The sequence below is a fragment of the Helobdella robusta genome, assembly GCF_000326865.2.
Source record: "Helobdella robusta unplaced genomic scaffold HELROscaffold_96, whole genome shotgun sequence".
NCBI classification, from domain to species: domain Eukaryota; kingdom Metazoa; phylum Annelida; class Clitellata; order Rhynchobdellida; family Glossiphoniidae; genus Helobdella; species Helobdella robusta.
The window spans coordinates 244,883-270,301 of record NW_008705547.1 but is presented as its reverse complement, the minus strand read 5'-3'; the positions used below and the strand labels follow the sequence as shown (position 1 = coordinate 270,301).

The following is a 25,419-nucleotide window of genomic DNA, read 5'->3' as shown; positions in this document are numbered from 1 at the left end:
TTAGTAGTAGTAGTGTAATAATAATTATTATTATTAGTAGTAGTAGTAGTGAATAATAATTATTATTATTAGTAGTAGTAGTAGTATAATTATTATTATTAGTAGTAATAGTAGTAGTATAATTATTATTATTAATAGTAGTAGTAGTAGTAGTAGTAGTAGCAGTAGTAGTAGTATGAAAGGGGGTAAAAGGAGAGAATGATTGTGGTGCCGAGTCTTTATTATTATTTATTATTATTATTATTATTATTATTATTATTATTTCTAGTAGTAGTAGTGGTGGTGGTGGTGATAATAGTAGTAGTGGTAGTAGTAGTAATAGTAGTAGTAGCAGTAGTACTAGTAGTTATATTTATTATTAGTATTAGTAGTAGTGGTGGTGGTGGTGGTAGTAGTAGTAGTTAAAAATTATTATTATTATCATCATTATTATAAATTATTATTATTATTATTATCATCATCATCATCCTCAACAACAACATCATCGTCACCATTATCATTATCATCTTAGCCAGAAACTTCGCCAACAATAACAACAACAACAAAACCAACACCATCATCATCGTCATCGTAATCATCCAGTAATAAATAAATCGTCAATATATGCGACACAATAAAACTGGTGCAAAAGATCGATCGTGATTGTTTCAAAGGAGGAGGAAGAACAAAACAAATTTGTAACGAATTACAGTGGGATAGATAGGAAAGAGAGAGAAAGAAAAGGAGAGAGAAAGAAAGAAAAGAAAGAAAGAGAGAGCGAGAGAGAGAGAGACAAAGAGAGAAAAATGAAAAAGAGAGAAGAAAAAAAAAGTAGAGAGTGAGAGAGAGAAACAGAAACAGAATGGGGACGAGAAAAGAGATCAACTTAAAAAAGAGAGAGAGATATAGCGAAGAGAGAGAGAGTACGAACAAAGAAAGGAACACAAATAGAAAAGAAGGCAAAGAGGTAGTTGGAAAGAATAAGTAAAAGTGAAAGTGTGAGAGAGAGAGAGAGAGAGAGAAAGGCAACGGTGAAGTAGATAAAGAGAGACTGATAAAAATAAGATAAGAGGATGGCGTTTTTTCTTTATATTTCGTATTAAAACGCGACTTCCGAAAATGTGACGTCATCCACACTGCCATCGCCCGGATGTGACGTCATCCACTCTGTCGTCCCAGTGACAGACAGTGTCATATGGTCATTGTTGATTTTTCATTGAGAGGAAGAGCCAAAGGAGTAGTGAGGAAGAAGAAAGAAAAAGAAAAAGAAATAGAAAGAAAGAGAGTGGTGAAAGACAGAGAGAGAGAGAGAGAGAGAGAGAGAAAGGGGATGGTGAAAGATAGAGAGAGAAACAAAAAGGAAAGAACGGTAAATTTAATACAGAGAGACAAGTGAAAAATGAGAAAATACCATAGAAAATACTTATGAAGAATGAAAGAAAGAAAGATAGAAAGAAAGCTAACGAGACAGCAAAAGAGAAAGAAAATAGTGAATGAGAAGAAAGGTAAAAGAAAAGAAAAGAGATAAAGAAAGAGAGAGAGAGAGAGAGAAAGAGAGAGAGAGAGAAAGAGAGAGAAAAAGAGAGACGACACAAGTGAAAAAAGGAGCAATCAATAAGCCCATTGTTTCCATGCAAACTCGTCCTTCCTTATCATTTTTTAACTTGTTTGCACACAAAAAGTTTGTCAACATTGTTTATAATAATAATAATAGTAAAACAATAATAATAATAATATTAATATTAATTATAACTATTATCATTAGTAGTAGTAGTTGGAGTAGTAGAAGTAGTAGTAGCAGCAGTATTAATAATAATAATAATAATGATAATAATAATAATAATAATAATAATAATAATAATAATAATAATAATAACTTATGTAGCGCTAAGGGCAAGCAACTGAAACACTCTTTGCCAGTCAAGCCAGTGCAACATGATATATGATATATAATGGAAATGACATATAAAGCCAAACAATTAGATCTAATAGATACAATGCTGTTTAAATGTTATTAGCGATTGTAGCAAATAGTACAAAGATAAGTTTTTAGTTTTCAAGTTTTCTTTTTTAATTCCGAAAATTCGTTTATCCTTAAAAGTAGCCAGTGAAGGTTTAGAACAGGTTCTAATTCAGTATTAGAACAGGCTCCAAAATGAAGGTGGCAATGTTGGTTGACACATGTTGTTAGACTGTTGTAGGTGCTTTGGATGAACGCAAGTTTCTGTTCGATTCTTTGATGGCAATTAGATTTCTTAATAAATTGGCTGTGATGTTGAAAGTGTCTTGAATGTAATTGTGGGAATTTTAAATTTGGATCCGAAATTCGATCGGAAGCCAGTGAAGAGTTTTAAGGTTCTTTATTGGGTTGGTCTGACATGCTGAAAGTTTAATGTTTAGGACAACAAGTGCAATTTATTCATCAATGTTTGAGGTCTTTTCATTTGTAAATGCGTGACGCCATATAAAAGACTATTGCAGTAATCTAATCCAGATAAGATTAAACAACGTATTAATGAAGATGCTAATGTTGTTGACAAGAACGGTCTGATGTGGCCAATTGCTCTAAGATGATGCATGTTTGACTTATTGATGTAATATACTTATCAAAACTTAGCCTTGAATCTAGTACGATGCCGAGTGTTTTCAAGTGATTGCTTATTGTAATGGGAATGTGTGGCTAGATTCGATAGTAGTAGTAGCACAGCCGCATTAGCAGCAGTAGTAGTAGCAGTAGCAGCAGTAGTAGTAGCATATCCTTTGGAAATAGGCTCCGCATATAATTAAATTTTAATTAATGCAGAATAATAATTAATTCTATAAGTTCACATAATTCTATGTAGAAATTCCTTAGGCTAATTAACAACAACAACGACAGCAGCAACAACAACAATAATAATAATAATAATTACAACAGCAACAAAACAACAAAAACAATAATAATAACAACAACAATAATAATAACGACAAAAATAATAAACGAAACCTTGTTGATGGCGAACTGGAGACAGACGACGGCCAGCTCCTCGCTGGAGTGCCTCACAAGTATGTCCACCCCTGGTCGCCCGAATCTAATAGTGAGAACAATCTTTTATACGGCTTTGATACGGTGCGTGCGTGTGTGTGTGTGTGTATGTGTGTGTGGTGTGTGTGTGTGTGTGTGTATATATACGGCTAAATAACAATGAAAATAGACAATAAAATGAAACAAACTGGTAAGTAGAATAAAATAAGAGTAAAAGATAGAATAAAATAACAAGAAGGGTAGAGTATTAATTTAGTCTAATGAAGATCTTCATCCAAATGGAATGAGTACAACTAGAGTTATTTGGTTTCGAAATTGATTCAAGTCACATTTCTACCGCAGTAGAAGATAGCATAGCGTACGACGACGAGTTAGTGAAGATTCAACTAGAGACTATTGCAGACATGATCGGACCGAATAATGTTTACAAGAGAGAGAGAGAGAGAGAGAGAGAGAGAGGGAGAGAGATAAATTAAATATTTTAAATAACATAAAATAAAATAATAACAATAATAATAATAACAATAATATAATAATAATAATAACAACAATAATATAATATAATAATAATAATATAATATAATATAATATAATATAATATAATAATATAATAATAATAATAACAACAATAATAAAAATGATAATAATAACAACAACAACATAATAACAAAATAATAATAACAATAATAACAATGAAAACAACAATATACATGCAGGTAAGTATACATCATGTACTGTATGTACATCGTTCATACATAAAGTTTTTCTCTCTCTCTCTCTCCCTATATATATATATATATATATATATATATATATATATATATTAGGGGATATATTATATATTATATTACCATGAATTTATATATGAATTTATATATATATATATATATATATGCGTGATCGTCTGTGTGCGCGCATGTTCCGACTAATAAATAGTAACACGATTAGGCAATTATCACATGATTCTAATTTATTCCGATTCATTTTTATTACTATCGTCATCATCATCATTGGTATTATTATTACAATGTTATCACCATCATCGTCATCATCTCATCATCAGTTTGAAATATCAATTGATGGCGGTGTCATTAAAAGAGCGGAGACAATACAATTTTTACGTGTGTTCATCAAATCTGATCTACCATGGATAAACCATATTTTTTTATTATTCTTTAAAAATCAGAATCTGACAGACGAATAAATAAATAAATAAACAAATAAACGATTGTCACGAAACTTTATTTTGTTTGATGATGTAAAATCAGTCAATGCCAAATATCAGTCTTTCATTACTGATGAGAGAAATTTAATGTTAAACGTGATGCACATGAACATAAGAAGCTTGATAAACAAATAAACAAAACCAATGAACTTTATGATTTATTAATAAATTTTTCTTTCAAATTTGATGTCATTGCAATAACAAAGATCTGGTTGAATAATGCCAGTGATGTTGAAATGGAAAGCTACCACTTTGTTGGGAAAAATCGATGCAGTAAGCATGGTGGTGGTATCGGTTTTTATGTGGAAAGTTTTTGAAACATTTTTAATTGAGTTAATTAGTAAAGATTCAAAAAAGTACCCAATAGTGATAGCAACTTACCGACCACCATCTTAGGACCCAAAATTCTTTCTCAAATAATTAAAACAGTTATCACATGTTGCGAATGATGAAAATAAATTTATTTGATTACACTAGACAACAAATTTTAACTTTGTGTCTGCTACTTGAGCAAAATTATATTATCCATATAGAGTTTTTGATGCTGATTTCAAATATGTAATCAGAATTTTTGTAGCACATACAGTTTTTTAGTTATTTGTTTTTTTTTTTTTTTAAATTTTGCTGTATTTAATGTTCAATTTCAAGTTTTTCATACCAAATTTAAAAATTTAAATATCTAAATGTTTTTCTTTGTTCTATTTTATTACCTTTGTCTTTTATTCTTTGAATCTATTTTGTTTCCCTTAAATATTATTAGTCATCTCTTCTTTTTATTCTTTTTTTGTTCAATTTTGTTATATAAATACACTATTCCAGAACTATATTATAAATATACAATTCTAAATTAATTTTAAATTTATCCAGTGATAAAAATGAAGAAATCTAACCGTAGTTGTTTGAATGAACCAGACAATTTTTGTTATATTTGTGGGCAATTTACACCTCGTGATCAGCGAAAAAATTTGTCAAACAGAATAAAGATTGCCTACTACCATTACTTTGGAGTAAAGGTGGCGGATCAAGAAAGAACCTGGGCTCCACATATTTGCTGCAGTGTTTGCTACGTAGGTCTCACTCAATGGTTAAATGGGAAAAGAAAGCAAATACCTTATGCCATTCCAATGATATGGCGTGAGCCAAGAGATCACCATTCAGACTGCTACTTTTGCATGACAAATATACAAGGACATTCTAAGAAAACCAAAGCATCAATTGTGTACCCTAATTGTTCATCTGCAATAAAACCAGTTCCCCACAGTGTTGAATATCCTGTTCCAACTCCTCCTACAGACACTGTTCTTTATAGCGAAGAAGAACAAAGTGGTGATGAAATGGTTGATGTTGAATACAAACCAGATTACGACAAAGATAAACCTCACATGATCACGCAGGGAGAACTTAGTGATCTGGTAAGGGACCTTGGGTTAACTAAAAATAAAGCAGAACTCCTGGGGTCTAGATTACAGCAATGGAATTTACTGGACAGAGGAACTAAAATATCCCATTTTCGTGACCGGCACACCGAATTTGCAAAATTTTACAACAAAGAGGACAATATATGTTACTGTGTAGACATTGCTGGATTAATGACAAAATTGGATGATGAGTATGATCCTGTAGATTGGCGTCTGTTTATTGATTCTAGTAAAGTCAGTCTAAAAGCAGTTCTGCTACATAACGGAAATGTTAAAACATCCATTCCTGTAGCCCATGCAGTGGTTATGAAAGAAACATATGAATCTATGAAGACACTTCTTAAAGTTATAAAGTACACTGATCACAACTGGGATATCAGTGGAGATCTCAAAGTTGTTGCTCTTCTTCTTGGGATGCAATTGGGGTACACGAAACACATGGGCTTTTTGTGTCTGTGGAACAGTCGTGATGATGCAAATCACTATCTCGTCAAAGACTGGCCTGCGAGAATTGATCCGGTACCTGGACAATTTAACATTCTTCACGAATCGTTGGTGAATCCTGACAAAATCTTCCTTCCTCCTCTTCATATCAAATTAGGAATATTTAAAAACTTTGTCAAGGCGCTACCTACTGATTCGAAAGGATTTATTTATCTTAAAGATAAATTCAAAACCACTCTCACAAACGCAAAGATAGCTGCAGGAGTTTTTACTGGACCACAGATACGTGAAGTTATTCGTGACCCAAATTTCAAATTACAACTAGAGCCTGTGGAGTTGCTGGCTTGGGAAGCGTTTGTGGCACTGGTTCAGAACTTTTTAGGAAACCACAGATCAGAAGACTATGTGAACTTGGTAGAAAACTTCATAATGGCATACCAAAACATGGGTTGTAGAATGTCCCTAAAAATCCATTTCCTCCATTCCCACCTTAGCTTCTTTCCTGCCAATTTAGGAGCTGTCAGTGATGAACAGGGAGAAAGATTCCATCAAGAAATCTCTGTTATGGAACACCGGTGTCAGGGTCGTTTTGATAGTAACATGATGGGGGATTTCTGTTGGTTTCTACAGCGTGAAAGTGAAAGTCAATATAAGCGCAAAAGATCATTATCGACAAATTATTCTTATTAATTTAACTTTGAGACATTACCTATATAATAATTTTGATTTAAATAAATAAAAAATCAATCAGATTATGAATATGTTTTGGTTTTGAGTATTCTTGAGCACAGCTGAAAATGGACTAATTTAGCACCTAAAATTCACAATCTTTTAGCTGTAACTTTATAACCTGACGTCCTATGACAAAAAGAATAGCAGATTTGTAATCAGTATACCCAAATTACCCTAGAACAACTAACAAAGTCTGAGTAGCAAAAAACTTGTTGCATAGTGTTATTGGGTGACTTCAACTTCGGGGTACCTCAGGGTTCTATCCTTGGCCCTCTTCTATTTATACTCTATACTTCTGAACTACCTCGTATTATTAATAACTTTTCTTTCTCTAGTCAACTATATGCTGATGATTCTTATATTTATACTTCTTTTCCTCCATCTAATCTCAATAGTGTTCTTCATAATTTATCTCTATGTCTTTCTTCGATTATCGCTTGGTCTGATTCTATGTGTCTTAAACTTAATCCTTCTAAGTTTGAATTAATTTGTTTTAATAAATCTAAACACTCAATTACTATTCCTCCTATTATCTTACCTGATTCTAAAACTCTTGATGTCTCTCATAAGTTTCGCAGTCTAGGTTTTATCTTTGATTCTACTATGTCTCTCTCTTCTCAGATTAATAGTGTTGCTAGAAGTTCTTACTTTCATCTACGTAGAATAAAAAAACTTTTGCCTTTTCTTGATGATCCTACTCTTCTCCTTCTTGTTACTTCGTTAGTCTTATCTAGGATTGATTATTGTAACTCGCTCTACTATGGTCTTCCTGACTCTATACTCTATCTTTTAAGTAAAGCTTTTAACTCTGCTGCTCGTCTAGTTGCTCGTGCCCCTTTCTTTTCTCATATATCTCCATATCTGGTTCTCTTGCACTGGCTACCTATAAAATATAGAATAATTTTTAAAATTTGCATGTTGATGTATAAGTCTCAATCTAAATTATTTCCTAAGTACTTATCAGATATATTAATTGACCCTAAACGCCCCGGTTTACGATCGTCTTCTTCTTCTCGCTTTTTCTTAACTCGTGTTAAACACTCTTTTGCCAAATCTGCTTTTGCTTTTTCTGGTCCTTTTCTCTGGAACTCTCTACCTACTTCTCTAACTATTTCTCCATCACTTGCGAAGTTCAGAGCGGATCTCAAGACCCATCTGTTTTCAAAATTCATTGAGGAGCGCTGTTGAACATCGCGGAAATAGCGCTTTATAAGCTAATTGATTGATTGATTGATTGAACTCATTATAAAAGAAGACAACAATAAAACTAATTTTTTGCATCTCACATAATGCTACAACTTAATACCACTTATTAAAATTCCAACAAGAACCAGCATTAAAAACACGTTAAAAATTGAAATTCAGGTTGTAATGTGCGACTTATCAGATCATTTTCTAATTTTTGCTTCATTCGATGATGTAAATAAATGTCAAGACTCAAGACAAATAAAGTTCTCCTTTTTTGTACACCGACTGCATAGATTGAATGAATGTTTGCAATTTTCGGACTGGTGTTTGATTGCGTTGATGTTGATGAGGGGTTTCAACTGTTCACCAACAGATTTCTATCTTGTTTTTAAAATCAAAACGAAAGAAAAACAAACGCATAAAACAAAAGCCATGGTTTTCTGCAGAAATTAAAAAATTATTAAAAAAGAAAAAACGTCTATTTAAAATTTATCTGGAAAATCCGTCTGAAGTTAGATTTTTTAAATTCAAGACTAAAAGTAAATTCTGTGCAAACTTAAAAAAGAAATTAAAACGTAAATACGACATTAATCAAATCGAGCAAATTTCAACTACAGCAAAAAAGTAAAAAAGCAAGAAGTATTGAAAAGACCTAGTAGCCATAAAACAAATTTACAAGTAACTTCAAATGAACTCTACTATGGTCATATTGTCTTCTTATTAACTTTCATTTTTTATTAAATTATTATAAATAAAAATCTTTAGAGTGACCATTTTATATATATATAATCTTATTTTATAATTTCTTGCATCCATTTTCGTTAATTACTGAGAACAATACTCAATACCCATTTTATGAAAATAATTTAATTATATAATTTCTCGTCAAATATCTCATGATTTATTTTGACTATTACTGAAAACAATATATTGATATTTCTGTTAAGGTGGCCATACTAGACGAGTCCTCATATTGTCTTCTTATTAACTTTCATTTTTAAGAAGCAAATAAAAACTTCGTTTCGTTTCGTTTCGTATGTGTGTGTATGTATATGTGTATGTTTTTGGTTGTTTTTTTTTGCTTTTGCAAACTTCTGTGCTTTATTTGCTAGGTAATTCCAAATTTGGTCAAGTTGAGTCTAGGGAAGCTTTACTTTCCAGTTTTCGGCTAGTAGATGTGATTGAAAGTCAAACATTTTGTTAGAAGAAGCCGAAAAACCGTCAATTGTACTGCCGAAATTCGCGCATGTGAGCGATAAAACGAAAGGCTTAAAAGAATTTGTAGAAGTATGCAAGTTTACTTTTGATAACAATATGGAAGAGAAATTTTTGACATTCGCCGCCAGCACATTTAATTGGTTAGTTAAATGTGAATCACTCATGGCTAATCCAATGCAAAGGCAAGTTCTCAATAATGCTATTAAACCCGCCATTTTGGGTACGCTTGACAAATATAGTAAAAAGTTTGATAAAATAAAAAGGCTGTGTACAACAACCTGTTTAAAGAAACAGCTATTGCCGCCTAACAAACGACGCACAGCCAAATTTAAACAATCCAGCTTCTGATAATAAAAAGTCGACTTTACACGGAAAAAAGTTTTTCATGTCAGCAACGTGGCAAAATGTGCCGCTATCGATGTCATTAAGCATCTTAAAATGGTCATTGTCGACGTCATCTCATGCTTCACGGCTTTCGAAAAAAAACAAACAATGAGGCTAGACCTGACTGTTCTCAGCTTTCAACGTTGTTTAGGTCGCGTGTTGATGACAAATTTTCTGAAATTTGTACAAGGGTAAGTTCGTGGCCTGAGCATGTGCGGATAAGAGACTGAACTTTCGGCAACAACAATCAACCCTAGGCACGTCTGGCTATCAACAAACAATGACGAAATAAATTGTTTTATGATAATATTGTCAACGTATTTCTACTCTTTAATTGCAAATCATTAGGATACAATTTATTTTGTCTTTATAAATGCTTGTGGGAATGTGAATGTTTGAATGAATTTCGTTTGAATGAATTTCGTTTGATTGTGACGTTATAAAACTTTTAAACTTAACGATGGATGTACATAGTCTTCCGCCTTAAATAATTTTCGTAAATTTAACTTTATAATTTCATTTGTATTAATTTTGCCTTATTTAGTTTTCAGTCTCTCACTTCAATTTTCACATGTCTTTATTGTCAGTTTTAATTATTGTTATCTTTCAATTTTAAAAATTATTTTTTTAAATGTAACTATTTCTGTTGTAGGTTTTAACCATTCCAGTTTGCATTATCTGTTTTTCCGCCTTCGGTATTTCAATTTTTAATATTTTTATTATGTGATTGATTTAATTTCATTTAACGTTTAATACTGAAATATCATTTCTTTAACAATCTGTTTAAAACTTTAAGCATTTTTTATGTAGCTGTATATGTATTTGTATGTGTATATGTGTATGTATGTGTGTATAAATGTGTATGTGTGTGCGTACATACATATGTGTGTATATATATATGTATATGTGTGTGTATGTATGTGTGTATATATGTGTACGTGTGTGTATGTGTATGTATATACATGTCGCCAAACACCAAAGATGCTGTGATTTTCATCAATAATTGTATATATATAAGTGTATGTGTATGTTTGTGTGTATATGTGTGTGTATGTGTGTATATATGTGTGTGTGTGTATGTATGTGTGAATATATGTGTATATGTGTGTGTACATATGTGTATATGTGTGCGTGTATATGTGTGTATGTATGTGTACTTTGGTATTTTTGGTATGTGTAAGTGTTTCAAAAATTGGTTTTAAATTTTTAAAATAACAATTTTTTTAGATTATTTTGTTATTTTTTTCTAAATAAAAAAAATTTAACTTTTAAATAACATTGTCATGTGTACTGGATAATCTGCTTAGATAAGAGATATTCTTTTGGGAGGACACTTTATGTAACAATTGATTGCCCATAACATTGTACATGAATATGTATATTGTATAACATTGTATATGAATGTTTGTATTTTTTTTAACCGAATGTATGTGTATATTTGATTATTAATAGAGAGCTCACTAAGACAAAATCAATTGATTGATCGATCAATTAATCAATCAATCAATCAACGAACCACACAACCAACCACACAACCAACCACACAACTCACATCCTTATATCTCCATCTTTGGTCCCGATAGCAAGCAAGCTCTGCAGGGGATCAAAGGCCATGGTGAGGGGTGCGTGCGGAAATCCATGTCGAATCAACTGATTGAAAAGTTTGTTTGATTGATTGATTGATTGATTGATTGTTTGATTAATGATATGATACCTCTTTAACTTCATAGTGAACTTCCACACTTGACTCATCACTATCTTTCTTCTTGCCAAAAACACTTTTCAATTTGCTCGCCATAATTTTATCATTAATCTGCTTTAATAATTAATTATAAATTCATTTTAGTATATACTTTGCTTATTTACTTATTGTTTTTGTTACTATTATTAATTAATTTTGAAAAATTACCCATCCATGGATATTAAACAAAGCAAGACCTCCACTTTGTGAGAAATGTAATGCAAAACTAACAATCCAACATGCATTAAAATAGAATGTTAAACATATAATCTATAATGAAAGCAGGAAAAAATAACAAATTCCAAAAGATATATAACACTCAATTTTTTAAAATAAAAACATAGCAAGCCTAACATCATACATTAGGCCTTCTTAAAGATAGCCTATCAGTGCTAAAACTCTGTAAAACTTCAGTAGAAGAAGAAGAGGAAGAAGAATAAACAAATTGAATGGATATGATTAGCATTTTTATTAGCAGGATGAATATGAACAGAATAAAATGCAAGTGAAAATGAAAGCTTTAATTCATGATCATGCATGAATGAATTAATAAATGAATGAATGACAGAAAAATGAAAATAAATAATAAGCAAATTTGAATTAAAATAAACTACTTTAAATATTAAATTTAACCAGTTTAAAACAGCTTAACTAAGGACTAATAATACATAATAGACCATAATAGTGATAGTCCTAAGTTAATTAAGCAGTATGGCACTTCACTAACTCTGTGCCAAAATGAAAAAAGACACAAAACGAGAGAAGTTTTCAAATTAATTAATATAACCTTAAAGTTTAAAGCTAGTTTAATTGAATTATTAAATTAAATTAAGAAATTAAAAAAATAAAAATGCACTTGAACTCAAACTTGACTAATGAAAAAAATTAATAAATAATAGATGACCACTAAACTGATTTAGAAAAACTATTAGTTTGAACTGCTTGACATTAGATGAGATGAGTCTTAACATTTAATTTCAAGTTGAGCATTTCGACATTTTTATTTTGAATTTTTTATTTTAATGTTTATCGCATTAAGAAGTAGCGAACGTAATACAAGATAGCTTCAAGTTTTTGCAGGCGACTTTTCCATTGCAAAAGTATGGAAAGCTGTTGTAACAATTATAATACAACATTATCTATACCAACAAATATACATATAAAATATAAAAACATATTAAAATATAAATTTAATATAAATTAAGTTATAAATAGTTATAAAATAGTTATAACAATGAAAAAAACAATTTATATAACGCTAATAGCAAGCAACTAAAAAGCTCTTTGCCGAAAAATAGATGCAATATGTTGTAGATTGACATAAATATTCCTAGGATAAGCATAAATAATAAAAACTATCATCAATAAAGTAATTCAGTTTAAAAAATGCGCAATTAAAATAAAAATATGACTGGCTACAAGAGCAAATTGTTAAAACGAGATTTTACTTTTTGTTAAAAATAGTCAACGAGGTGCAGGTTCTTATATGATGAGGTAGTTTGTTCTAAATTGATGATGACGAATGACAAAATGTACGATTTACGATGTTGGTTAAAGCACGCTGTTCGATATTTTAACGAGCGAAAGCATTTGCTGGGTATTTTGAGGGCAATTAGGTTTCTTAGATACAGTGGCTGCGATGTTAGTAACGTCTTCATGATTATTATTGCATTTATACGACATCTGACTGGAAGCCATAGTGAAGAGACATTAATGAATGAATGAATAAACGAATGAACAAACGAACAAACGAACAAACAAACAAACAAACAAATGAACGAACGAACGATGTCTTACTTTGTGCGTTATCGGTCACATATTAAATGCATGTTAATTGATCGATCGATTGATTGAGTTATTTATTTATAGATTTATTAATTAATTGACTAAAGATTTTGGAACAAAACGTCGTTCAGACCCCGGTGCGAATGTTTCAAGAATTTTAAGTTTAGTAGGAAGTCAGAATTTGTTTCAATTTTAAGAGCCATTTGGATGCATTGACACAAATAAGCATTGAATTAAAAGAAAATCCCTGTTTTCGGAAGAAGTGAATTGCATTATTGGATTCAATTCAATTCAATAAAGTGTTTATTCAGCAAAAGCATAATTGCTGGGAGACCCGAGGAAAATACTTGTTAAACCGCTCTGAGAATGAACAGTAATAAACAACTCTAATTGCTATTCTCGACTTCCAGAAGTTTGTTGGGGACAGGAAGTAAATATTAAAATTATATTTGGAGCGGTGAAGAAGTAATTAAAAATAATTTGTGTTTATTAAAAGTTTGGCGAGAAAAAAATTGCCCTTTTTTGCAATAAAAATGCTTATGATTGATGTTATATGTATTGTCTTCTTTTTACTTATCATCGTACGGGGCATGAATGTATAATAAAGAATAATTCAATAAAATTTTAGTTAATTGGATTTAGGTAAATTAACTTCATTACATCACAATGAAACGTTCATTTAAATTTGTAAAATTAGTTCGACTGTGTGCTCGATCGTTTGGATGACTTTGCCGCTTGTCTTTTACTGCTCAATTTCGAAATCTTGGCTTTTAGCTTCTGGTTCAATTTTCTCTTTTCCCCTGTTTTATAGGCTGATTTTCGTTTCAAGGACTTATGTGGTTTCTGTTTTTTTACATTTTTTGATTTCGATTTTTTACCAGAGAGCTTGGTATCTAGTTTGTTTTTCACGTGTTTTGCAGGTTTTGCTTCAGATGTTGAGTTTTCTTCGATGCTGTCTGAATCATCATCTTTGTCTTCTTTATTCTTCTCGTCCTTCTCATGTTTCTCCGTTTCTTTCTTCTTATGTTCCTCACCCTCGCTCTGCTTGATCTCGAAAATCAAGTCAGAGAGTTTGTTTCCCGGTGGTTCGTTCCTCCTGGTAAAGTACCGGTAGGCATAGTGGACGGCAATGAGGGCGTTGACTAGGAGAAAGAAAAGCAGGAGGTACATGAGCTTTCTGCAGCAATCATCCATCAGTTTTTCTTGGAGGGGAGTTTTTGCCGTCGGCAATGTAAAGTTTAGCTCAGCTTCCAATTCATTCATATCCACATTGTTTTTGTTGTTGACGGTTATGTATATATATATATATATATATATATATATATGAGTATGTGTGTGTGTGTGTGTGTGTGTGTGTGTGTGTGTGTGTGTGTGTGTGTGTGTGTGTGTGGTAGCTCTGCTGTTGTAGTTGTTGTGGCTGCTGCTTCTGATGCACGTGTGTCGTTAGTGCCTACTTGGCGGTTGTTGTCTGTTTGGCTGGCCGATTATAGCGATTGATTGGTTGGCTGGTCGATCGAATGGTAGAATAACTTTTTAATTAGTTTGGGTATTTCAGCTGTTGATACGGCGAGCGAATGGCGAGTGTCTCAATACTGGTTCAAAGTCGTTTATATTGATAGTTCATATATCCTTCGAATTGAAAATTTATAAAATTTTGTTCGCTGATTGATTGATTGATTGATTGATTAATTGATTGGTTTGTTGAGTGATTTGTCACGTTAATTCATTTGATATACAGAAACGGTTAATTCGATATTCTGACATTGAAAATCAATTTTTCCGCTGGCTTAGCAACAATAATTGACGAGTTCGTCAATCGACCATATTTCTAATCTCTTAAATGAAGTCGCCTGATACAAATTATCGTCAGAATAATCTTCGCCATGCTTATAAATCATCACAGTGATAAGCCATTACAAATGCTAAGATTTCATAATTTATTATTGTTATTTATGAAATAATAATAATAATAATAATAATTTTTATTATTATTATTATTATTGTTGTTGACAGTATTTTTGTTACACTTTTTAATGCTTTGTTTATTTTTTATTTAAATTTTTTATTTTTTTATTTAATGGATTTTTTAATTAACAGAGCTTCGGGTCTGTTTCAGACAGATAAAAATCTTTTTAAACTTGAATGAATTTTAAATGTAAATGTATATATTTTATTTTCAGCCAATTTTAATTATTTTTATTTACGTAATTTTTATTTATATAATAATATTAATGACGATAATAATAATAATTATTATTATTTTATTATTATTATTATTATTATTATTGATGCTGTTGCATTGTTTATGTTTAAGTGTGAATAAGGTGACGCGTTTTGTTGAAGACTTCGAAAAAGTAATCCAAAATTTAATTCCCTGTTAATTCATTTAAGATTCATTCATTCATTAATTCATCTATTCATTCATCTATTAATTCATCTATTCATTCATCTATTAATTCATCTTTTAATTCATCTATTAATTCATCTATTAATTCATTTATTCATTCATCTATTCATTCATCTATTAATTCATCTATTCATTCATCTATTCATTCATCTATTCATTCATTCCATGTTTCTTCAATTTGTTTGTTCATCCATTCATTCATTCATTCATTCATCATTTTAATCAATCAATTTTGTCAGTGGTTGTAGTTGCAGTAGTAGTAGTAGTAGCTGTAGTAGTATTAGCAGTAGTAAAGACAGTAGAGGTAGTAGTAGTAATAGTAATAGCGGTAGTAGTAGTATTAGCTGTAGTAGTAGTAGTAATAGAAAAAACAGTAGTAGTAGTGGTAATGGTAGTAGTGGTAGTAGCAGCAGCTGCTTCTGCAGTAGCGCATCTCACGACCAGCCACAGAGATATCTCGACAGAATTCTGAAGATGAAGATGATTGCCAGTGCACCAAAGAAGACGTTCAAGCCGACCATGATGTAGCAGCATGGAATGTTCGTCTGGCTGTCCGTTGACGTCATGTTTGCAGTGAGGTTGTTGTTGGCTGCAGTTGACGCGCTGATGGTGTTGTTGTTGTTAGCGTTCGAGTCGTTGTGGTCATCTTTGGTGATGGTGGTGGTGGTGTGATGGATGCTCTGGTGGACGCTGTGGTTTGCTGTGGTGGTGGTGGTGGTGGTGTAGTGGATGCTCTGGTGGACGCTGTGGTCAGCTGTGGTGGTGGTGTGGGGTATGCTCCGGTGGACGCTGTGGTCAGCTGTGGTTTTGGTGGTGTGGTGGATATTGTTTTGGACGCTGTGATCAGTTGTGGTGGGGGTGTGGGTGGATGCTCTGGTGGACGCTGTGTTCATCTGTGGTGGTGGTGGTGTGGTGGATGCTCTGGTGGACGCTGTGGTCAGCAGTGGTGGTGGTGGTGTGATGCATGCTCTGGTGGACGCTGTGGTCAGCTGTGGTTGTGGTGGTGTGGTGGATGTTGTTGTGGACGCTGTGGTCAGCTGTGGTTGTGGTGGTGTGGTGGATGTTGTTGGAGACGCTGTGGTGGACATTGTGGTCATCTGTGGTGACGTTGAGGTAGTTGGTGTTTTTGCTGTAGTTATTTCGGTTCTTGGTAGGGATGACGTCATTGTTGATGCTAGATGTGTTGTTGATGTTGAGGTGATTGTTAATGTGACTGTTGAGGCTGTTGTTAATGATGTTGTCGGTGTTGTCAGTGAAGTTAGCGTTAATGTTTTTGTTGCATATTTTGTGTGCCAGCGTCGGTAGCGAGGTGAATGTGTTGTTGTTGTTGTCATTTTGTGCAGCTATTGTCGCTAAATTTGTTGGGACAATGGCGTTGTGGTTGTAGTTTATGGTGGCTGTGACGTCATTTTTGTGGTTGATGTGATCATTGACACTGCAGCCGTGATAATAGTAATTATTGTTGATCTTGTTTTTGTTGTTGATGTTGTTGTTGATGTTGTTGTTTTTGTTGTTGTTGACGTTGATTTTGTTGTTGTTAATGTTGATGTTGTTGCTGTTGATGTTGTTGTTTTTGTTGTTAATGTTGATGTTGTTGATGTTATTGTTGTTGTTGCTGTTGATGTTGTTGTCATCCGAAATTGTAGAAATATTTCTCGTGCTTTTGTAGTTGATGTTGTCATTATTATTATTATTGTTGTTGTTGATGATGATGATTCTGTTGTTGCTGTTGTTGAACATTTTGCAGAAGTGTAATCAATAAAGTCCTCCAAATAACATGTCAATAACATCCTTTGTCATTATTGCTCGTTAGAGACGATAGCTATGTTCCTGTAAGTAGGGTCAATAAATTATTATTACTAATATTATTTTAGCCATTATTATTATTATTATTATTATTTTTGTTATTATTGTTGTTATTATTGTTTAGGCGATTTTATATTTTGACGTTGAGCAATAGAGAAAAATTTTTTTTTAAAATTTGATTCATTTCCACGTTCAGTTTCGTTTGTATCCATGGATATATCATATCATATCTATTCATGACCTATATCATATCTATTGAGACCGTGGATTTGCGGTGACTTTTTGAGGTAAAAAGTTTCTAAATAAAAAACTTTTATAAATAAGTGCTCTGTGATAAAAATGACTGGATGGCGGGAATAAATGACGCAAAAGTAGATCCATTCATTCAGATTTTTATCGCCAGGGGAGGTGGAGAAGTAGAAATGTTTGCATGTCTGTTGGAAGTGGCTAACTATTTGTAGAGGTCCTTAGCATTAACATAGCGTAATTGGATTTTTTTTTAATTTTATGACGTTTTAATTAGATTATTTAAAATTTTTCAACAGTTTTTCTCGAACAAGACCAGTGTTTTTAGCATGTATTCAACAAAAAATCGACTTGCATTTTTATTTCAGGAGGGTGCACCAAGAGGCAACCAGCTTGCCCTACCTCGAATCTGACCCTGATTGTTGTTGGTCTATCGAAAAAAATTTTTCTTCTAAATTTCCATTTTATTCCTAGCGGCAAAAACAGAGAAAATAAGATGTTTAAAGAATACTTCCACACTTTTATGTTAAAATAACAACTTCGATGAGATGAATGGATTGATCAGGTCCTACTAGCGCTGCGTTTGTAAGCGCCCTTCAAAAAGATCTCAGAGGCGCTAACGATTATTGCAGTACGCTGCGTGGCACTTTACTAAAGCAATGCAGTGAATGGAGAAAAAAAACATTGGCACGGGTAAGCTTGGACAAAAAGATGGCGTTTCAACTTTCACGAAATTGAATAACAGACAAGGCATGGTCCCTGGGCAAACCATTCCAGACAGCAGGACCCACTGCAGAAAAATTTCTTCGACATAGAGCCAAGTTAGTGTCAGGTACAAACAGTAAACCTGAGTTGCCGGAGTTCAATGTTCAATTCAACAGTGGCATTGTTCTAGGAGAGACTCTGTCAGTTAAATATTTTGAGGCAACTTGCTTAAAACATTTAAAAACCGTCAAACATACCTTGAAAATAATGCTTTGATAAACCGGAAGCCAGTGATCGTATTTAAGGCCACCTGAAACCAACATTGCAGCCCAATTTTGAACCGACTGCAGTCCAGACAACCAGATATATTTACACCAGTCAGGCCGTGATATAAACTATTGAAATAGTCTTTTTCGAGTGGATAAAGGAATGGACAAGACATTGAAAAGTATGCTTGTCTAAAGTTTGTTTGACGAGCTTAAGCCTACCTAAATATAATAAATATTAATACTTTATTTATTTATGTTAGTAAAAAGTGCTGAAAATCTTTTTGTAATACGTTGATGGGATAGTAATAAATTCCTGTTTCTCGCCACAAAACATCCCTGTTTAATTAGGAAAATAAGAACATACTTTGATTTTTAAATATTTTTTCGTTCATAGCTCAGCAGGGGATGCACGGTTCAAGCATCAATCATCCAACTTATTCTTAAAAATTCATTTGAATATTATCAGGAGCACACGCACTCGGCTAAAAATTCCACATGGGGATGATTCCAGATGGAAAATAATGTTATAAATTTGCTGGGGTTGTTTACAACCGACAATCGTAGAGTTCGCATATCCGATAAGAATCAACGATAATTTGTCCCATACGAATTTATTAGAGAAGCCGAACTATCAACAAATAATTACAGAATGAATTATTTTATAATCGCACACTTGTAAACGAACGAACTCAATTTGTAAAACACACGCACTTCAACTCGTACTTGCTACACTTGGTAACTTTCTGTAAACACACACCTCTTTGTTTCGTATGTCGTCCCCTTTATACAGCTTTCTTTTGCAATGCATAGACATTTTACAATACGGCGTACCATAGATATTATTGTCATAATTATGGAGCGCTGTATTTATAACAATAATATATTGTTATATTTAAAATTTTAAACCATCCGACGTGCATGTTTCAGTAATTGGTGTGATGGCTATTTCACTCCCCTCATGAAATTAAAATTGAGTACAATTTTATACAAAACCACTAGTTTCAAGAATTTGATTGTATAATAAGTTTAAATTTGTGTCATAGAAGAAAAAAAAAGATTGTCAACATGTTTTAAACAAATTTTCAAAGCAAAGCAAAATTCTGGTTAAATCACCAGGACCCGGATTAATAATGCAAGGACAACATGACCGAAGGCCAGTACCTCCATTCAAAAGGGGGTTAGGGAGCCATCTTTCACGGACTTTTAAACTTTTTACATAATTCTTATCGCATTTTAAATGTGGCCTGTTATTTGAACAGATCTTAAAATAAGGCGGTTTTGGCATGGCGATTGTGAGTTATTCGGCGATCAAAGCGTTGCCATGTGTAACTCACATAATCAGAATAGTTTTGCTCATTAGCACCAGCATGAAAAGACGATGATCGTATATAGTCATAAAATTTTTTTTCATTGTTATAACCAATAACTATATTATTGAATTTTTAAACCACATAACTTAAATAAATATAACGGCCTTCGCTCACTTTTAACGGTCGAACAAGGAGCTAACTTCCGGAGAAGATTTGGAGGGTGATTTTTTATCGTTCGAGTCAAAAGTTACGAAATTGCATGGATTTTAACGAGCAAGCTATATGAAATATTTACTTGACTTAATATTCTTAAAACATTGTAGTAATTCTATTTAACTTTATTTAATAGAATTATGTATTATTAAATTATTTTTGTTAATTTGAGTGAAAAAATTGCTTTTGGTCCGATAAAATCCGGTGGCTTACTGAAGCCGAAGGTTGGCTAACTAGGATTGAACTATAGTCACCCTTTTTTACACTATTCGATCATGTTAAAGATTTGTTTGCCTATGAAATAAACGGCCTAAATAGATCAAAATTGTTAATATCTTCATTATATTCAATGAATATTTTACATTCTGCTGGTGCTCATAGAAACTGGTTGCTAAAATCATACGTTGGCTTACTGGGTTTCATAGAACTCTTATGATAGCGTTTTCTTGTACATATGCTTTAAATAAATCAATATATTCATATCACAATTATTTTTGTTCATTATAAATATAGAAATTGGTTTTGTCTGATGAAAAACAGTGCCTTACTGAAACCGTAGCTTGGCTTAATCGGATTTTATTTTCATGTATACAATACTATGAGATCAATCGATCAATCGATCAATCGATCAATCGATCAATCGATCAATCATTCAATCAATCATTCAATCAATCAATCAACCAAATTGAATGGATGAAAATACACGAAAAAAAAAATAAAAAACATATTTTCAAGGCTTGTTCAAACTCGAACACTTAACCGTACATATCTACAAACAGTTTCGAGATTTTATTAAAGAAAGACAAACACAATGGTTGCTTTTATTTGAATTCATTCAAAAATGAAAGGTGACGGTAAATTAAAATTTTTAAAACGTCAATATTTTAAAAATTCGTATTTAAAAAAAACGAATATAAGAAAATATCGACCGATAAAAAATAATTATTATCCATTGTTATTATACACACTTCTTAGTAGTTCTCTGAGAATGATTCACGTAGCAATAACATTTACTAAGAAGAGTTCACAGCATAACACAATGGCTAAATCAACATACCAAACAGTAATTATTTATACATGCATATACACAAAGTAAATCAAGAAATATCTAAAAATTATACAACCAAATTAAAAAAAAACTAGAAACCAGTCAACATTTAATAAATAAATAGACATTAAAAAGATTGTTCAAAAAGGTAAAATGTAAGGCGACGACGAGAATGAAATGTAGTTTGTTTTGTTGGTGTGGGGCTGTGAAGCGAAAACAAACAAACAAATCACTCAAAACTAATAAGAAGTCGCAAGAATAGTTGTCAGTCACCTACCTACAATAAAATTACTCTCAGGGCCCTAGCTTACCTATTATATAATGATTAACTCAACTTACCTACCTACCTACAAATTTGTATTTCTAAGTTTTAGGAATTTTACACGTTTCAGGTATTTTATTTAACATATTTTAGCGTTTTTATTTTACTTGAAACTTAACTAATGTTAAGCCCTAGCCTACCTACGATTGTTCAACTCATCTCAATCCCTAACTTACCTATGAATTAAATTAAAGTCAGGTAAAGAAAATAGAAAGTTGAAGAGAAACATAACAACAACGACACCGAATGAATGGATGTTGTGTATGTGTGTGTTGTATTGATGTATGTGCGTAAATATGCGCGCGTGTACTCTCCAGACACTTCTTATTGTCATCTTCGAATTGTCATCGGAACGATCATCATGAGACCACCATCTGAAACGTGCTGACGCTCACCACAACCCACCTCTCATCATTCTGTAGACAAATGTTTTTATTATCGTAGTAGTAAATGAATGTTAGAATCTTAGAAGAAAAAATTATAAAATGAAAATAATGGCAAATAATATTTTAAAATAATAAAGAGAGTAAAATGTAAAAAAAAACCTCACCGTCGTCCATTCAACAAAGGCAAAATGTTGAATGCCTGAGTGAATGAATGAATTAATTAAGTAAGTAATCAATCAATGATTCAATGATAAAAAAAATAAATTAATGGAAAAATACTTTGAAAGATTGAATGATAAAATGAATGAATAAATGAGCGAACGAACGAACGAACGAACGAATGAATGAGAAAAATTAAAAGACAAAACTAAACTTTACTTCAAAATCATCGTTACTGTACTCCATTGCACCGACCACAATCATCTGGTCGGCACACAAGATGTCATCCTTACTTCAGAGTGTCAGCCGAACAGCCAACGAGCTGATTCTTCCTACACCACCATCATCATACGTAAATCATCATGAGACCACCATCTGAAACGTGCTGATTCCCACCACTGCCCACCTCTCATCATTCTGTAGAAAAAATTTTTTTATTATCGTAGTAGTTAATGAATGTTAGAATCTTAGAAGCAAAAAATTATAAAATAAAAATAATGGCAAATTAGTATTTTAAAATAATAAAGAGAGTAAAATGTAAAAAAAACTTACCGTCGTCCATTCGACAAAGACAGAATGATAAATGTTTTCCGGTTCCTACGTTGTCCTCCAAAACTGATGCCAGTCCTCCTCGAGACTGTTGTTGAAACACAGCCCGTGGAATGGAGAAAGAGAAGATTCTCATCAGAAAGCTTAGCAGTGCCTGCATCTCAAATTGCTTAATAAAAATAATCCTATCTACCTATTCAATTACTTTAACTAATCTATATTAAATTGTTAACGGTACAATAGTCGAAAGTCCCCTTTCAGAGTCTATCGGCTATCGTACCCTCAACTTACCTATTCATTACAATTAAGCCCTAGCTTACCTAAAATTACAAAACTCAAGAGCCCAATTAATTGGCCTTTCGGCACCCACCCCACCACCTACGTAATGCCTTGGGCTCCAACTTAGTAATAATAATATAAAACTTAAACCCTAAATCTATTAATGAGTATGTGTTACAACGTAGCCTTAACTTACCTATTCATTACATTATGGTCCTAGCTTACCTAAAATTACAAAACTCAAGAGCCCAATTCATTGGCCTTTCGGCACCCACCCCACCACCTACGTAATGCCTTGAGCTCCAGCCTAATAATAATAATAATGTAAAACTTATATTAGCCTACCTATCGATACACTTACAGCGTTTTAATTTACATTACAAGATTGTTCCTAGAATTACATTATTGCCCTTAACTACCAATGAAATTAAATTACCCTCAACCTTAGTAATAATAAATTAGAATGTGTAATGAAAATAAAATAACGCTCAAATACTAACATATGTGTTTATGTATGTATTTGCGTGTGTGTGTGTAATACGCTGATGCGTGTAATGTGCAAGAAAAAATAGAAACGATAAACTTACGCGCCTACCTATTCAACTACATTAGTGTTGGATGCTTCCTATCTATCCTACCTACAATTAAAATTATGCCTATCTAACCTACCTATATAGCTACTTAATGTAAATGTGTGTGTGTGTGTGCGTGTGAGCATTCTTACTTAATGTTAAATTACAGAGAAAAACAGAGAAAAAAGAATAAAAGAATAAAACGTAGGCGTGTGTTCTTTGCCACTGAATGAACGAACGTGGCCTGATATCTTCCATGATGAACTCCTCTGGAAGCTTCAACCTGAATGAAATGAATAAAAGGAATAAAAAAAAACTAATTTAATTAATTTAAATGAAAATAGAAAAACGAGACGCGGTGAAACCCGCCAGCTGGAACAGCCAGCCAACTGGCAAAAAAGGAACCGCAAAGAAACCGTAAAACGTACCCCAGCCAGGCATGCATTCTGAATGAACGAACGTAGCGTGACATCACAACCATTTTGACCATCCATGATAAACTTCTCTGGAAGCTTCAACCTGAATGAATGAACCTGAATGAACCTGAATAAACCTAAATGAATGGAAAAATCTTATTTATTTAATTAATTTAAATAAAATAGAGAAACGCAAAGAAGCCGACCGGTCGGCAAAGAAAAAAAAAAGAAAGGTATCTATATAGGATTTATGCTCTATATAACTCTATATAACTCTATATAACTCTATATAACTCTATATAACTCTATATAACTCTATATAACTCTATATAACTCTATATAACTCTATATAACTCTATATAACTCTATATAACTCTATATAACTCTATATAACTCTATATAACTCTATATAACTCTATATAACTCTATATAACTCTATATAACTCTATATAACTCTATATAACTCTATATAACTCTATATAACTCTATATAACTCTATATAACTCTATATAACTCTATATAACTCTATATAACTCTATATAACTCTATATAACTCTATATAACTCTATATAACTCTATATAACTCTATATAACTCTATATAACTCTATATAACTCTATATAACTCTATATAACTCTATATAACTCTATATAACTCTATATAACTCTATATAACTCTATATAACTCTATATAACTCTATATAACTCTATATAACTCTATATAACCATGCATACTACCACATTCAGTCAATAAAAATCCCACTAAAACCAGGAACCACCGCGTACCTGTTACATGTATGGTGTGAAACAAACAAAACAAAAAACACATCACCAAGTAGAGTAAAAAAATAGAAGTCTCTAACCTACCTATGTAACTAAATTGCCTTATGCCCTAGCCTACCTATATAATAAATTAATTTTTAATCTCACCTACCTATGTTGCATTAACTTAACTCAAGACTCATGAAGAAAGAGAAAAAAGAGTTAAACAGAACATAAAATACCACCACACAAACAAACATGATGTATGTATGTATGTATGTATGAGCAACCGCTATAGAACCCACCTAAAATATAAAAAAATACACCATACAAACACACAATCCACAGGCAACATATATAACTCTCTATAACTCTACTCTATATAACTCTATATAACTCTATATAATAAAATAAATAAAAATTAAAAAAAATAAAATAAATGAGATCGGACAGACTGCTTCAAGCGAGGCAGAATGCCTGATCTGATTTTCATGTTGTCTCAGTTCCTATTTATACTCGTTTCAACCAAGCATTTTTATCATTTCAATCATTCACATCAGTAAACAACTTAGTTAATGTATATACTACACTATTATACAGTCTTAACCACAATGCTTACAGTACAAAATTGACGTCATCCAACGAACGCCTTCGAAACTTTCTGATTGGCTGGTTGATTCTGCTATATTGCTTTTTATATAAACATATACATAATCTTATTATTATTTGTATACATGGATTCTAGTCCTTATATATATATATATATATATATATATATATATATAATATAAATTCATAATATAAGCAACAGTAATCAGTCCTATATATGTACG

General features: G+C 32.1%; 4 protein-coding genes across 4 annotated transcripts; 2 read left to right on the top strand and 2 right to left on the bottom strand.

Moving 5' to 3' along the window:
* Positions 1 to 1,174: 1,174 nt before the first annotated feature.
* On the top strand, positions 1,175 to 4,208 carry HELRODRAFT_182980 (hypothetical protein; the record flags this gene model as incomplete). The annotated part of the gene is made up of 3 exons (XM_009033699.1): positions 1,175 to 1,267; positions 2,897 to 3,088; positions 4,068 to 4,208. 3 exons carry the CDS (start codon positions 1,175 to 1,177, stop codon positions 4,206 to 4,208), a joined length of 426 nt encoding a protein of 141 aa, XP_009031947.1.
* An 896-nt stretch (positions 4,209 to 5,104) lies between these two features.
* On the top strand, positions 5,105 to 6,781 carry HELRODRAFT_182979 (hypothetical protein; the record flags this gene model as incomplete). Its single annotated transcript, XM_009033698.1, has 1 exon — positions 5,105 to 6,781. The coding sequence occupies one exon, from the start codon at positions 5,105 to 5,107 to the stop codon at positions 6,779 to 6,781; it is 1,677 nt and encodes a 558-aa protein (XP_009031946.1).
* Positions 6,782 to 13,832: 7,051 nt separating this feature from the next.
* HELRODRAFT_182978 (hypothetical protein) lies at positions 13,833 to 14,402 on the bottom strand (the record flags this gene model as incomplete). The annotated part of the gene is made up of 1 exon (XM_009033697.1): positions 13,833 to 14,402. The coding sequence occupies one exon, from the start codon at positions 14,400 to 14,402 to the stop codon at positions 13,833 to 13,835; it is 570 nt and encodes a 189-aa protein (XP_009031945.1).
* Positions 14,403 to 15,980: 1,578 nt separating this feature from the next.
* Positions 15,981 to 17,286, bottom strand: HELRODRAFT_182977 (hypothetical protein; the record flags this gene model as incomplete). The annotated part of the gene is made up of 2 exons (XM_009033696.1): positions 15,981 to 16,583; positions 16,633 to 17,286. 2 exons carry the CDS (start codon positions 17,284 to 17,286, stop codon positions 15,981 to 15,983), a joined length of 1,257 nt encoding a protein of 418 aa, XP_009031944.1.
* Positions 17,287 to 25,419: the final 8,133 nt, after the last annotated feature.